This window comes from Recurvomyces mirabilis (assembly GCF_035927965.1).
Source record: "Recurvomyces mirabilis strain CCFEE 5264 chromosome Unknown scaffold_3, whole genome shotgun sequence".
Lineage (NCBI taxonomy): Eukaryota > Fungi > Ascomycota > Dothideomycetes > Mycosphaerellales > Teratosphaeriaceae > Recurvomyces > Recurvomyces mirabilis.
Genome location: NW_027041937.1, coordinates 416,283 through 431,332, shown reverse-complemented (window position 1 = coordinate 431,332; position 15,050 = coordinate 416,283). Strand labels below are relative to the sequence as shown.

Sequence of the window (15,050 nt, the reverse complement as noted above, 5' to 3'; positions counted from 1 at the left end):
TTCCGAAATTCACGACAGCATTTAGCGGCTTCGGCCCATGATTTATGGCATAGGCATTCTCATCAGCGCAGGCGCATATCTTATGGTTTTGACTGCGGATTTGATTTTCAGCATTTGTTTCGAGCAATATACATAGAGTGTGCTTCGGCGCGAACCACGCTCGTTGGCAAGGGCCATGGAAACGGAACGGTCTGGTCATGCACAGAACTCAACATGAGACGAACTGAGCATGGGCGTTTGAGACGAATGGGCCTCACGGCTGAGTTATATATACTGACTGTATCTTATCGTCGTCCTGAAGCATTTCTTCGTGTCCACTTAGTCTCCATGTCTTTCGCACATCATTGTGGTCGAGCTGTGTTGTGTCTTGTGATTGTGGCTGCCCTTACAACTCGTCTTCCGCGTATACCATGCATGAACTTCGTGTCTGCGCGACGACAGTGCACACTGTGCCACATCTTGGAGCATCTAAGCCGAGGTCGCTCAAGTGGTCGCATATGCATATGCAAGCAATATAGGCTTGTACCACACCAACCTCGTACCTGCAGCTTCGCGTGCCGTGCAATGATGTGCGGGACAAAAGTCATGGTTGTACGGAGGTCGCATGCTGCGGCCACCTTCTCGTGACACGTAGTGCATCTCGGGTCCTGCTCATCGTGATCTGATCCGAGGACTCTCGAGTTCCAAGGACGAGGACCCGAAGCTGTGTCTTTCGTGCCGAGCATAACGGACACGTTGTGCGCAGTGGCCCGGACAGTCAAATCTTGTGGCAAGTGTAGCGTGTGCGGCTGTGCTGCGGTATGGCGGATTGACATGAGAGGTCTGGTGCACGTTCCGTCATGAGGGTCGTGTTGCATGCTCGAGAAGATGCTCTGACAGCGAGCTCAGAGCAGCGGTCCTGGATCATCTGTTACAGTGTGACAGAGGCAACATACCAGGCAGCGTCTCCAGGAAGCTTGGTCGAGGAACATGCTACGGTGCATACCGTCTTCAACTGCTCCAGTGTTCTGCGTAGGGTCAAATGAACAGCTCGGGGTCACGTCTGAGTCATCATATCCCTCAAGTAAGCGTGCAGGCCAGCTACCTTGCAGCGTGAAGGCTATGAGCGATGTACAGCTCACGTTTTGGACCATTACGGCCTCAACCTGACAAGAGCCACCATCTCACTAAACAGGAATAGGCGTCCCACTACCACTTCCTGGTGTGTCAACACCACTATCTGCAATCCTCTTCTTCTTCCCTTTCTTCTTCCTTGGAACAACAGCCGGCTTCTGGCCATAGTTCGCCATGCTCAAATGACTACCACAAAGCAGACATGTCCCATCTGCCAAAGGTTCGCAGAAGATGCTAAGACAAATGCTGCATACGAAGCCAATGTCTACCACCCTTTTGTGACAGAAGCAAGCAGCTCGGAAGTCTACACCCTCACCTTCACCAGGCATGATCAGGTGATCGCGCGCTGTCTGATCGGGTAGGTAGGCGAACATGAGGTACTGTAGCAGACCAGCTCGTGCTTGTGGTGTTGACAGTGACATGTAGATTCCACCAGTAGTGTCAGCAGCTTGCTGTAGAAAGACAGGATCGCCGGCAAGCTTGAGAATGTCGATGGGGATGCTCAAGCGCTGGCAGGCAAAGATGGAGTTCATGATCTCAATGTACTTGTCCGCCAGGTCGCCAGACACGGAGACGATCAGGACTCGGCTGGTCAGACCTTGTGTCGTCTGATTAGAGGTAGGATCGTTGTTCAGATCATTGCCACCAGCTACAGAAGAAGGGTCCGAGTAGTTGAACTGGGCATTCGTAGTCGTGGTCGGAACGGTTGAGGTCTGCTTAGATATGTAGGCCAAAGCACGTGTCAGCGCTCCAGCCAGCATTGTAGAAGGAGAAGACTGTATTGCTTCTGTGGTCGTTGAGTCCATGAGCTTGCGCAGATTGTCCATGAAAGCATACTCCATCTGTGCGAATGGCCGGTACTTGTTGGCATCGTCAGGTGGCTGCACAGCACCTCCTCTTCCTTCGCCGTTCTGAGCATGGCTATTGCTCACACTCCCGTTCATCTGCGTCTCTTGCTTCCTGGCATGAGCAGGAGTAGGGTATAGCCATGCCGCTCTCTCGGCGTGGCTGGCTATAACGGCAACTCGATTGGCATAGTTGATAGCCAAGTGAGCGTTGATGAAGACGAGGAGATTGGCTACTGCCTTGGATAGTGGCAGACTGTCACCTAGCAGTGCCCAGGCATGTGGATTAGTGTCGAGGATGATGGTAAGTAGCGATGGCGGCTCGAGGTCTTCGTGAGCCTCTGCGCGGTCAGTCGCATCGACTACGTTCATCCTGGACGAGTATGCCCGTTGTCGTCGTGCTTGATATGATAGATGAGGTTATCCGTACCCAAGCACAGACGCTGCCAGAATGCTCACGGTGGCGCGACTTATTGCCAGCTCACTCTCCTTGACGTTACGGCGTTGACAGCATCTCACCGACTCCGACACTGCTTGCTAACCACTGTAGCAATAATGATCGCGAGGTTGTGAGTTTATGAGGGTAAGAGTCACGCGCGATGACTAAACATGAGCTGGGCCGAAGGATAAGCGGTCGGGTTGAGTTGCCCTTCTAAGACTTGCCGCAGGCGGTCATGCTGCAACGAGATCGATCGACTTCACTTCCAAGTGCATGCCAAGACGATGCGGCATTCGGTTTTCCGCCGTACGTAGAAGTGCCAGTTGTCTGACTTCTCAGCACTTAAGTATAAGACGCACTTGCCGCTGATGGTAAGGAAGACATCAATCGCAACTTTCAGATCCTCAAGCTACTTGTCCCATCAAGATTCTGCATTCACTTCCCTGAACGGATATCGTTTGGCTCGTTTGGAGCAAGCTGGGTATGGAGAGACAGAATGCAGGAGGCTCAACAGCCATCATGGAGCTGGAAGCAATCCATCAAAAGGAAGACGCATTCAGCCTCTCGAATAAACGAGCGACCATTGGCGGCCGTAGTCTGAAGTCCATCCGATCAAATCAAAGTCACGGAAACGACGACAGGAACGAGACCTTACCATCACCAACGATCGCAGCCGAGCATCTCGAAAGATGGAACTACCCACGCAAGAATATGTGGCGTGTCTTCGCCACCTTCTGGTCCTTCCTGATCATGGGCGCCAACGACGCCACTTATGGTCCGATCATCCCATATCTGGAGACATACTACGACCTGAGCTACGTAGTAGTCTCGCTCATCTTCTTGTCACCATTCGTTGGCTACAACGCGGCTGCTCTGCTCAACAACTCCATCCATCTCAAATTTGGGCAACGTGGCATTGCGTTCCTTGGACCAGTATGCCACATGATTGCTTATATCGTCATTGCAGTCCATCCGCCATATCCGGTCTTGGTGATTGTGTTCATCATCGCGGGCTTGGGCAATGGTCTCGAGGACTCGGCATGGAATGCCTGGATCGGCAATATGGCCAACGCGAATGAGATCTTGGGATTCTTGCATGCTTTCTACGGTCTTGGCGCCACGATTGCGCCCCTCATAGCTACGACTATGATTACGAAAGCTGGACTACCGTGGTACTACTGGTATTATATTATGGTATGGTGAAGTGTAGAATTATTAAAGTGCCTAGATGCTAACATATGGTAGATCGGTGCTACTGCGATCGAGATAGGGACTTCATTGTGGGCGTTCTGGGGCGCAACTGGACAGGTCTTCCGTGATGCACATCCTCGCACGAGTGATGCAGGTGGTTCAAGACTCAGGGAGGCAGTTCTCAAGCGACCTGCTGCTCGTGTCGTTTGGCTATGCGCACTATTCCTGCTCGGGTACGTTGGTATCGAAGTCGCACTCGGCGGTTGGATCGTCACTTTCATGATTCGTGTCCGACACGGAGCTCCTTTTGCGAGCGGTATGACTGCCACTGGTTTCTGGCTAGGCATTACTGTTGGACGAGTGATATTGGGCTTTGTAACGCCTAGGATCGGTGAGAAGCTGGCTATTGCTGTAAGCTCATTGAATGTGTGATAAGTGTTATTTTGACTGACGACTAACAGATCTACCTCCCAATCGCGCTCGGCCTCCAACTACTTTTCTGGCTAGTACCACAATTCTATGTCTCAGCCGTGGCAGTCTCACTCCAAGGGTTCTTCCTTGGTCCGATGTTCCCGGCCGCGATGGTAGCATGCACCAAACTGCTGCCGAAGCATCTACATGTCTCGGGCATTGGCTTCGCAGCCGCATTTGGTGGCAGCGGAGGTGCCATTTTCCCTTTCGCGGTTGGAGCAATCGCGCAAGCGAAGGGCGTGCAGGTCTTGCAGCCTATCATCGTGGCGCTGCTTGCGGTGATCTGGATGCTGTGGATGGGACTGCCGAGGATTGGGAAGAAGAAGGAGTAGCACGAGCGAAGGGATCAATGAAGATGGTATCACCCACCTCACCTCATCTGACATGTGAATGCTCGGCCGTCGATCGTTCCTTCCACTTTCGAGCTGTGTCATTAGCGGCATGATACTCGAGCCTAGCCAATCGACTGCTGCATTACTTCGATGTTCGACATCAATTGACTCCCTCACGACATCCTTGCGAAGTCACCATGGCTCTGAACTACGCTTTCTGCAAAAGGGCAGGCGACGATGCGCTGCTGCAGGGAGTGTCCAAGTAAGCCTGCCTACATCATTTGCTTCTGCATGCCTCTGACGTGAAATGCTACACAGTCTCCTCAAGTCGCAGAATTTCGCCGACCTCGTGGTCACTCTTGGTGACCCCAGCTGGTCTCTACACAAGGTGATACTCCGTGCAAGATCCCAGTTCTTCGCGAAAGCACTCGAAGATGACTTCAGGGTGAGCATGACGTCCGACCAGCGCAGTTCTCACGAGTTGACTTGTCGTGGTAGGAGGCGCAAAGCAGCAGCATCGAGCTGCACGACGACGACCCTGATGTCATGGGTAAGATGTTCTACTACATCTATCACGGTGAGTACGATGATGCCGAGATAGCCACAACTCCTATGCTTGTCAACGTGCGCATGGTTGCGGCTGCCGAGAAGTACTTCGTCGATCACTTACCTGGAATCGCCACCAGCAAGCTCGATTACTACACCGAGCGGGACAACGGATGGACAACAGTGGGGTTCGCAGATGCAATCGAGGAGGCTTACACGACTACTGCAGATCAAGGACGTCAACTACGCGACACACTGCTCGAGGTCGTCCTGAGGCACAAGTCGGACTTGTTCGACAATAAGAAGCCAGAGTTCTCCTACTTCCAGGCCATGGCCGTCAGGACACTAGGTTTCGCTGCGGACGTGGCCTCGGCCCTTTGCCGTGCGCCAATCACTCCTCTCTATAGGTGCCCGAGCAGTAACTGCAGTGTTGTTTTCCGTTGCGAGTTTGGCGAGGCAGATCTCCTGGACTGGGAATGTCCAGAGTGTGGTGTTGCAAGGGAGGACTGGAAGCCCATAGATTGGGATGACTTCATGTCCACAGAACTAGATCAGGTCCCGCAGCCTTCAATCGATGATTGATGGCTCTGCAAGAGCAGACGCGGCAATGCGGCATTACATAGAATTTGCTTCTTATTCATGGTACTAAGAGCCGTCGACTTACTCCATCAGGCGCACTCACTTGCGTAGCGTGGCAGGCGTGATGGCAGAAATATAGCAACGTGTCTGAGATACAACATCTATCTCCTCTTGCCCTTGGTTGGGGTAGCTTCGAGCAGATCAGCGAGCAGCTCGCGTGCCTTCCGATCTCGAGTCTCAAACGACTTATTGTAGAAGCTTGGCAGAATTCTCTTCGCATCTGTTGAAACATCAGCATAGTGTGAAAAACTAACCCAGTTTTGAACATACTAGCATGATCGTCCGCAAACTCAACAGTCTCTGCGCCCTTCTTCTTCGCCTCCTTCACCACCTCCTCAAGCAATGCACTTCCGACGCCCTTCTTTCGATACTTCAACCTGACAGTCCAAGCCTTGATCTCGCCGACCCAAGCCTTCTTCCTTTTCTGCCGTCCTTCTCCAGATATCCAGTCCACAATGACCGTGCCAATAATCTCGTCACCAAACTTCGTGATTATCACATCCGCCTCGCCCAACCATTCGAAGTTGATCGTCTCAGCCGTATAAATGTACTCTTGCGTGAGGTAACGACATGCCGCGAGGACCGTGAATATGATACCCGCACATGTGGTTCCTGCTACCCATGCGTCTCCTCTGCTCTCAACCATATATCGAGCCACGAGCGCCAAAACTGCAACGACGACTGCCATATTCACGGGGTTGGTGATCAAGATGTTATTGGCAGTCTGCCTCATCTGAGCAATACTGTCTGCCGTGAGTTTCAGGGCGTCGACCTTTTCGTCGTGCTCAGTCGCGAGATATGTCTTCAACTCAGGCACGTCCGCCAAAGGATCCTCGGCAGGATGAGTGTCCGCCATTGGCGAGTCGACGGGCTGCGAAAGTGGAGAGGGTGGTGGTAGCGATGTGGTCGATCCTCGCATCGACGGTGGGGTCGAGATGGGGCTTGAAGGAGGTGAAGCGTGAAGTCGTAAATTCGTCCGAAGAGAAGCAAAGAAGGCTATATCAAGTCAATATACCGGTCTCGTGACTGCAATATAAATTTTGGTCGTACCAGCCGAAGTTCTGAACCCAGGAATATTCTTGCTCACAATCGCACTGGCCGGTTGATCCTTCAATCGCTGTCTCTGCAACTGCACCCTCGTAGAATCCTCCCTCGGCGTTAATCTCAAAGGTGAAATAGCATTGCCGTTGACATATTGCTGTTGTTGCTGCGCAGTCGACAAGAACGTCCCATTTCCATTAGCCGCAGCCGAATTATTAGCGAGGTGAATGTGAATCGGGTGCAAGTGGGTTCGCCCCATAGCCGCGCAGAAAAGCAGAGAATGACCGAACTCTTCACATCGTCAAAGAGCTAGCTGAGAGGCAGCGGGCGCGCACGTTGCTATATGACTGGCAGTGAGGGTCTGCTTGGCATGAGAAGGGAAGGGCAACTACCACCATGACCTGAGGGCGAGGCTCGGCTGCTGGCCGGTGTGGAAAAAAGCCTTCGCCAACCAACGAGCGATGCGGACTGGTTCTTCGGCTCAGATTCCAACGGCGTAGCAGCGGCGCAAGCAGGCAAGATTCTGGACTTGCATTGGCGAACGGACGTTTTAGTTGGCTAGTATCGCACGCTTATCAGGGCATTTTCGTGAGCAAGATAAAGCTCGAGCTACATTCTGTTGGAGAGCTCATGTTTGTGTGCGGCGTTGCGTCAGCTCTGTACGAACTGAAGGGTCTTCTGGGGCGATAGTGGCTGCATGAGACGTGCAGGGATGATTAGTTCTAGTATCGTGTGGCACGACCAGTCTCGACGTCTGGGCATGTCATGACCTCTTTGGGTTGACTGAAGCTCACCATGCCTTGGCTTCGATATGAACCAACAGGCTAGACTTGCGGCACAGTCGCAGAAGATCGCCTATTCGATCATTAACCAACAGCAGCACGAAGACCCAGTGGCGTCCATCTCACAATCCGTCTATCTCGCGTGATCGCCATCCACGTCACCGAAGGATCGGAAACCGCATGAAAAGACGCAACAAAAGCACGACACATGAAACGCTGAGCTCCAGCAGTACACACATACAAGCTCCGCTCATGCATCCCAAGGACGAACTACGGTGAGAAGCGAACGAAAAAGCTATGTCAGAACTAGCTGCTTCACCATATGATTGGTCGGTGGAGTCGAAAATTCACATGAAGCGTCGTGTTTCGATCAATGCAGCAAAAGCTGCCGAGCAAAGATCGGTCATGAGCGGTGTTGGTCTACATCATACAGCAGCAGGGGATGACACCTCCTTTGTCTCGCTCACTTCCACTATATGCCGATAAGAAAGTTTCATGCAGCGTACGCACGAAACGACGCTGTCATATCGATAGTCGGCTTGATGTCTAGTCGATGATGTCCCAGACGTCTCTCCACTTTACACTTCGAATAGACTATAGTTATCAGACTTGGACAGTCTCGGCTAAAGGCGTGCGATTACACAGTTGATTTGTTAACGGCTTGCCATTAAGTTCAGATATTTTCTGTTCGTAGGCTATGTGTACGCGAAGAGCTATACAACCTGTCGTTGGACCATGCTGTTTCGGCATTGCATAAGTCATGACCACAGCATTGTAGTCGTCAGTGTTCTGTCAACAATACAATATACGCAATCTGTGTCCAGAAAGGCAAATAAGTCACCAGCAGTCATCACGGTAACGCCATGCATAAATACCCCACAGATCCATCGTCCTTCTTTTCCAGCAGACGACCCTGTATTGTACGTCGCCATATAACGGATCCTGCCGGCCTCCTGCCAGTGAACGCCATAAGCAGTAGCACCACCTTCCCCCATCCTGTATACATAAGACTCCCCTCACGACGAACTCCCCGCCCAAGCCCTCCACCACTTCCGCTGACTAGAATCCCGCTCCTCGTCCTCCCGCCATTCGACACAACCCTACTTCGCCGGCTGCGGACTACTCGGCTGCAACGCATGCACATGATTTGGCGCCTTGATAATAACCCCATTCTCCTCTTGCCTACAGACGAGACTATTCTGCACCCACGGATCCGCCAGAATCTCATCCGTCGTTGCTCGTTTTCTCGGGTCCAGTTCGAGCATTCTGCCGATGATGTGGCGGGTCTCTCTCGGGAGCAGTCTGAGCAGGCGCAGTGGGCCCTTGATGACGGGTTGGTTGTTCGGGTCGCTCTGGGTGCTTTGGCGGCTTACGGATTCGCTGCCGGGTGCACTGTTGGTACCGCCCTCGGTGTGGTGATGGTGATGGTGATGTCCCTGGTCGTTCGACTCGTCTACGCTTGTATTGCGTGATGGCGGTGCGGACTGGATCGATCGCTTGCGTTGGTCTTCCGCTACGACTGATCGTCTGTGCTGATCTAACAGCTTCTCCTGATCGGGATCCGGAGGCGAGACGAATAGTCGGTATGAGTTGTCTGATAGCCTTGGTGCTTTCCATGGGAACCTTCTAAGTGTCATACAGCAGAATATTATCGCAATTGACCAGACATCTGTCGGGCGTGGGTCGTATCTCGATTGATCGTAGACTTCTGGGGCGAGATAAGGGTCGGAACCAACGACACCTGGGAATCGTTAGCCAAGGATCATCCATGCAAAAGGCGATTTGCTCACCAGTAGCTAGCACGACATCATTCTCAAACGGATACCGGAACACCACCGCACTTCCAAAATCAATGAGCTTCATAATACCATGCTCATTGATCACCACATTGTCTAGCTTCAAATCTCGATGTGCCAGGCCCATACTGTGCAAGTAGCAGACACCACCCAGGATCTGCAACGTCGAGCAGTAGATCTCTTCCCTTCCCATCTTGCCCGTCATGACGGTCGCGAAGAGGTCGAACGGAGCATACTCCATGACCTCATACCACTTGCCCTTCTCGTGCACAATATCGATCGTCTCGATGACATTGCCGTGATGGAGCGTGCTTCCTATACAGAACTCCGCCGTGACTTTCTTGTTGTATTCTTTCTCGCTTTCGTATGCGTGGCGATCTCGGAATTGTTTCACAGCAAAGACGGTGCCGTCGCCCGTTCGCTTCATAAGTCGAACAGAGCCTCCTGCCCCTGACCCCAGCATTTTGCCGAATTTGCCATACTTCGATTGCAGGCCGTGATCGTCCGCGAACGGCACACTGGACTGCACTGCTGCGCCATTTGGTGGTGTCGATGTCCCGTCTTTGTGGCCACCATTCGAGTTATGCTTGTCTTCATGCTTGTGAGAGCTTCCAAACTTGAAGAATCGCTTCAGATTTGACTTTGAGCTATGCGATTCCTTGTCTTGCGAGTTGTCATCGTGCTTCTTTCCTCCAAATATGCTAGAGCGCTTATCACTGAAGGTTTGCAAGCTTGTTCCGCTGCTATTCGACCGTGGTAGAGTTGGAGCATTGTTGGTCATGGCTCCAGGTACAGGTGGTACTGCTGTGGTAGCCAGCCCAGAGTTCGTATATCCTACTGTCGGGTCCCGGTCGCCAAACCTGTAGCTGGTAGGCCTAGAGCTTTGCGAGTGTCGCTTAGCTGGGATGGAGGACAGTGGATCACTGGTAGGCGCAGTGGATGTAGAGAGTCTTGGTGTGCCAGGTGCTGTGCCTGTAGGCGTGCCGGCCGGACTGACCTCACTAGAATCTGTCGGTCCAACCGAGAATCTTGGGGTTGGCTTTGGATGCGCGGCTATGCCTGCGGCGTTTTCTACCGATGCCGCTGTTGCTTGTGATGGTTTGTCGTCGTGCTGAGGGGAGGTCGACCGCTGTGGTGTCATCACATCTGGTATGACACTTCGCAATGCCGGGGCTCCGGAGATGGAACCTTTGGCGTCTCGAGAGTACGTCGCAGCTGGCGTGAGGGGAGGTGAGTGTACCGCAGATGTAGGCGGAGACTGTTTCGGCGTGCCATGACCCGATCCAGCTGGTAGCCGTCGACTTGGTGTGGTAGTCCCGGAAGGCATGCGCGAAGCTGGCTGAGAGCCAGGTAATGAGACTGGTTCAAAAGCATGATGTTGCATCCGCGAAGATTGGATGTTGTTCTGCAATGTGGTCTTCAATTGCTGAAGTTCCTGCTCAGCCTCAGGATTCAGATCATCACGCCTCTGACTGCCATGTTGTGTCAGATCTTCGACAGCATGGAGGCTCTGCTCGGGAGATATGTGCTGGTCATGTGGTGCGAAGCGGACGCCCTGCGCCTCAGATACTTCTTGTACAGGAGTAGCCATTGTGTCGATTCCACCAATCTCTATCTTGCTCTTTCCAGGTGAACAGGTGATTGCACCTCAGCTGTGTCTGCAGCAGAGACGTACTGCAGACTCGGCAGTCCCGGACGCCTGTACGGCTTGAGATGGATGGTCAGTCAAGCTTCTTACAGGGCGTATTGCACACGCTGATGACTGAATTGTCTGACCCGCCGTTTTGGGATCCCGCGCTGAACCGCTCAGCTCCGCAGAAGGCTTCGAGGTTTACGCCGAGTGGTCCGTTGCAGGCAGATCGTAAGGAAAATAGATGGTGATGTTACTCTTCGGCGTGTCAAAGTATACACAGGCTCTGACGCAATAAAGCTCTGAGGATTTTGCTACCAGAATATGTCAGAATAACGAATCCCAGCTTCTATTTCCTTTCTCGGCCAGCAGCAAGGATCAGCAGGGCAGCAGCGGACAGTGATGCGATGTGAGATGTAAGCCTGACGCGACGGTGAGTAATACGGGAGGAAAAAGAGCTCGAGTATATACAGTACGGTAGCAAAAGGTACCGCACGAAAGAGCTGGCAAGAAGACTGACGTTTGGTGGGGCTGCTTTCGCTTCGGATGATCTGCCACAGGGCTGCCGAGAAACGCCCGCCTTCTTATGCATGTGAGGTACTGTAGATGGGAAACGTGGGATGGGGAACACAGCAGCGGTATCGGGGCGGAAGTGTTTGCGGACATGACGATCATTAGGTATATTGCATAGTGCAACGCAACGTAGACTAGTACTGAGTGCTTCCCATACTGATGTTGCTGCCGGAGAACCGGATGAGGCAATTGCAGTAGCTACACGATACACGGTACGGTGAAGAGATCTAAGTTCAAGATGTGCCATACTCCCGAGGCAAGCTATACACATATCAAAGTCTGCCACCAACATACCGAGCTTTGAGCATGGTTGACGCGATACAAGCATGGTTGATCGAACACAGCGTTCACCACACTTCGCTCAACATCGTCTGGACTGGAGGCTGCGACATGCGGTTGGGAGGCAGAAACTTTGCTGGCCCAACTGTCTCACCTCGTGAGAAAGGCTTGGCTGGACAGCTGGTTTCAACAGCCAACGTTCATTACGAGTACTTACCTGCCATATGTCATGTTCCAGTACACAGCTTTAGTCAGAGCCGCTCGAGGTTGTTGTTGCTTGTCGTACCGGCAACAAATCTCATGTGGTCAAGCACTATCACCAGGTGCAGACAGTGCGAGGTACACGGAAGAAAACGTCACGCACTGGTCAGCTCAGGATCACCCTGACGATGTGAAGGCAGCGGGTCTTCACACATGATCGCATTAGCAAGATTGTACTGTTTGTAGAACGTAGATTCTTGGGGAGACCAACCAGTCCAAGTTTGAAATTCGCAACCAATACTGGCTTCGCGCCCAAAACGCCGTCATTGCTTCGTTGGCCTTCCCGGTGAAGCACTCCAAGACCCTCTCACGACCAAAAACGCTATCGCTCCCTCGGTGATAGCTTCGGCTTGGTTGACGCGGTGTACTCTTGCGTGAAGGGGTGCCCGTCACAGCCAGAGCAGTTGCCCAGTGATCGTCCATGTCAGGGCTGTACCGTCGTGCATACCATACCACGCCCAGCTAATACCGATACCTCGTCGAATAATCCTTCGGACTAACCACCAAACCCCGTCCCTTCTTCGCACCCTTATAAATCGTCTCAATAATATCAATCAACTCCTGCTTATCCTCCAACACCCAATTCAACTTGTTATTATTTCCCGTTCCGAAATCACACATCATGTGCTTGTTGCGGAAGAAGAACATCAGGGTGACGGTATCGTAGAGTTCGTACATCTGTTTGAAGTCGGGCACTTGGTCCAGGTCGCAGACGTAGATGACGGCGAAGTTTTTCACGCGGTCGGCGATTTTGTAGAGGACTTCGTCCTGGCGCATACAGTCTGGATCCCAGTCGCGGCCGAAGCGGATTACGACTAGGCGGTCTTCTTCGGACATGATGGCTTGATCGACGTGCCAGCCTGTTACTAGATGGGGAATCACAACGGAGCCCATGGTTGTGGTTGTGTAGAGCAATGTACAGCTGTGGTCCTGAAGTCTTATGCTGTGTGTTGGTGTGGAGGGTCAGAGGCAGCTTTTACCTTTGGCTTAATCCCGCCTGCGTGTATTAAAAGGATCGTCGGATCGTGAAGGAAGAGAGGCAGCATGTGAATCAACATCGTGGCGCAAGGCTAGCGCCACACATGACTCGCGCCAAAATTGTCGCATCAAAAACGAACTTCCTCCATCTAGAGCACGTGCCTTGCTCATAATATTCATCGAGAGTCTACCAAACCACCCCAGCAAGAGTCTAATTCTACCGCCACGCAAGACATATTCAGCGACCACACCATCAATCGTCGGCCACCATGAGGCTCACAGCAGAACTCATCAACAACTCGCACAAAGGTTACCTCAACCCACTCAAAGAGCGCGAGCTCGACCTACGAGGTACGATGACCCTAAGAACAGATACTACACAAAAAGAGCTAGTTGATACATAGTCCAAACCTCAAGGCCACAAAATCCCCGCCATCGAGAACTTGGGTGTTGCTGGCGACCATGCCTGTATCGACTTTACCGATAACGATCTCACGACACTCGGCAATTTCCCACTCTCGCCACGATTAGAGGCGTTGTTGTGTGCACGGAATCGAATCAGCAGTATACAGCCGAGCCTTGCCAAGAGTGCGCCGAATCTGAAGACGTTGGTCTTGACGCAGAATAATGTTAGCGAATTGGCGGATTTGGATCCATTGCAGGCTTTTGCGAAGCTTACGCATGTGAGTCTGCTGGAGTGTCCGGTGGCGAGCAAAGAGGTGCGTATTGAAGGATACTGTGGACACGGTAAAGGGGACTAGGCTAATGACCAGCAGAACTATCGATACTGGATACTATGGCGAGCACCGCAGATACGATATCTCGACTTCCAAAAGGTCAAGGAAGCAGAGCGGGAGAAGGCAAAGGAGTTGTTCGGCACAGTGGAAGCACCCACGGATCTGGCGCAAAGCATTATCGCTGTACGGTCGAATAAGCCATTGAGCTATAATGCACCAATGGCGAATGGCGCTAAGGCACAGCGGGTCACGATCACCGAAAAGGAGAAGAAGAAGTTCGAGGCGCTGGTGCGGAAAGCGAAGACACTGGCTGAGGTGCAGAAGCTGGAGAAGGCGTTTAGTGAGGGAAGGCTACCGGCCGGTGTGGGTGAGGACGACGACGTTATGGATGAGACGTGAAGCCATTGCACGTGAAGGATGGCCCAGAATCGTTGCTCAACAGCGTTGTTGTACAGAGGCATTAATATAAGCCACCAGGGAGTTGCGCATGCACATGGTATATGCACCCACGCACACCGCCACTGTCGAAGTGTAACGTCCTCGATTCAAGCTCGAAAGGATCGCACGAAAGGTAGCCGATATGTATCCTTGCTAATGAAGACACCAACTGATATATGCATCAGATACTCTCCTTGTGACTGGCGAGCCCTCCTGTCGGTAATCGCCATCTGCTGGGCTCCTGGCTAGACGAACGGTAAGGTAGATGTCGAAGTTTCATCTGAGCTTCGGCAGTGCCCTTTGTTCTCATGCAGCTAGGCGAGACGCGGCGTGGGACGTCGTTATGCAAGGTATGTTGTACAAAAAGTCCAGTGTACATGCAACGTCATGCGCGGTTGGGTGTGCGATACATGTGATATACTGGCTACACACAGTACAACATCGACTTGATGTACCACCATACTCCTAGCATAAGTATCCTGCACGAGGCTGGAAACTCATATGTACACGGCACACCGCTGGAGAATGTCTGACGGCGTTCACTCCGCACACTGCATCTCATACACCAACGCATTCCAGCAAAATGGAACCAGGTCAGCGAAGAATGCACGTCAGAACCTTATCAGTCACTCCGCCTACGCAAGGACAATGAAGAAAGTGGTTTCGGCCACGCGATAGTTGGTCTATGATTGCTCCAATCTCAACTTAGGCAGGGAGTGCTTCTGCTGGTGACTGGATCGAGTACTGCCAATCTTCGAGACCTCGTACCCTGCCATCGACTCGCTTCAGATTCGTTGTCTTATACAACTGTCAATCAGCTGCTTTGCACGTTCTATCAGCATTGCGTTGCTTACGGCTCACCCTCGTCACTCGTTCAAGTGTGTGCCTTTGCACGAAATCTGGCTCCTGCTCACCATTCCTTTGATCCGTTTCAGCGTTGCTGTTGTCTTGTGAGCGTG

General features: G+C 52.3%; 7 protein-coding genes across 7 annotated transcripts; 3 read left to right on the top strand and 4 right to left on the bottom strand.

The window, feature by feature from the left end:
- Window positions 1–1,166: 1,166 nt before the first annotated feature.
- TFB4 (RNA polymerase II transcription factor B subunit 4) lies at window positions 1,167–2,330 on the bottom strand (the record flags this gene model as incomplete). Its single annotated transcript, XM_064834190.1, has 2 exons — window positions 1,167–1,324; window positions 1,430–2,330. The coding sequence occupies 2 exons, from the start codon at window positions 2,328–2,330 to the stop codon at window positions 1,167–1,169; spliced, it is 1,059 nt and encodes a 352-aa protein (XP_064698054.1).
- A 586-nt stretch (window positions 2,331–2,916) lies between these two features.
- Window positions 2,917–4,391, top strand: LTS14_001480 (uncharacterized protein; the record flags this gene model as incomplete). Its single annotated transcript, XM_064834189.1, has 3 exons — window positions 2,917–3,591; window positions 3,643–3,999; window positions 4,050–4,391. 3 exons carry the CDS (start codon window positions 2,917–2,919, stop codon window positions 4,389–4,391), a joined length of 1,374 nt encoding a protein of 457 aa, XP_064698053.1.
- A 197-nt stretch (window positions 4,392–4,588) lies between these two features.
- LTS14_001479 (uncharacterized protein) lies at window positions 4,589–5,519 on the top strand (the record flags this gene model as incomplete). Its single annotated transcript, XM_064834188.1, has 3 exons — window positions 4,589–4,653; window positions 4,710–4,836; window positions 4,890–5,519. 3 exons carry the CDS (start codon window positions 4,589–4,591, stop codon window positions 5,517–5,519), a joined length of 822 nt encoding a protein of 273 aa, XP_064698052.1.
- Window positions 5,520–5,677: 158 nt separating this feature from the next.
- Window positions 5,678–6,495, bottom strand: LTS14_001478 (uncharacterized protein; the record flags this gene model as incomplete). The annotated part of the gene is made up of 2 exons (XM_064834187.1): window positions 5,678–5,796; window positions 5,847–6,495. 2 exons carry the CDS (start codon window positions 6,493–6,495, stop codon window positions 5,678–5,680), a joined length of 768 nt encoding a protein of 255 aa, XP_064698051.1.
- Window positions 6,496–8,499: 2,004 nt separating this feature from the next.
- NPR1 (Nitrogen permease reactivator protein) lies at window positions 8,500–10,786 on the bottom strand (the record flags this gene model as incomplete). The annotated part of the gene is made up of 2 exons (XM_064834186.1): window positions 8,500–9,140; window positions 9,190–10,786. The coding sequence occupies 2 exons, from the start codon at window positions 10,784–10,786 to the stop codon at window positions 8,500–8,502; spliced, it is 2,238 nt and encodes a 745-aa protein (XP_064698050.1).
- Window positions 10,787–12,362: 1,576 nt separating this feature from the next.
- On the bottom strand, window positions 12,363–12,832 carry TXNL4A (Thioredoxin-like 4A; the record flags this gene model as incomplete). Its single annotated transcript, XM_064834185.1, has 2 exons — window positions 12,363–12,368; window positions 12,440–12,832. The coding sequence occupies 2 exons, from the start codon at window positions 12,830–12,832 to the stop codon at window positions 12,363–12,365; spliced, it is 399 nt and encodes a 132-aa protein (XP_064698049.1).
- Window positions 12,833–13,185: 353 nt separating this feature from the next.
- LEA1 (U2 snRNP complex subunit) lies at window positions 13,186–14,052 on the top strand (the record flags this gene model as incomplete). Its single annotated transcript, XM_064834184.1, has 3 exons — window positions 13,186–13,267; window positions 13,334–13,599; window positions 13,693–14,052. 3 exons carry the CDS (start codon window positions 13,186–13,188, stop codon window positions 14,050–14,052), a joined length of 708 nt encoding a protein of 235 aa, XP_064698048.1.
- Window positions 14,053–15,050: the final 998 nt, after the last annotated feature.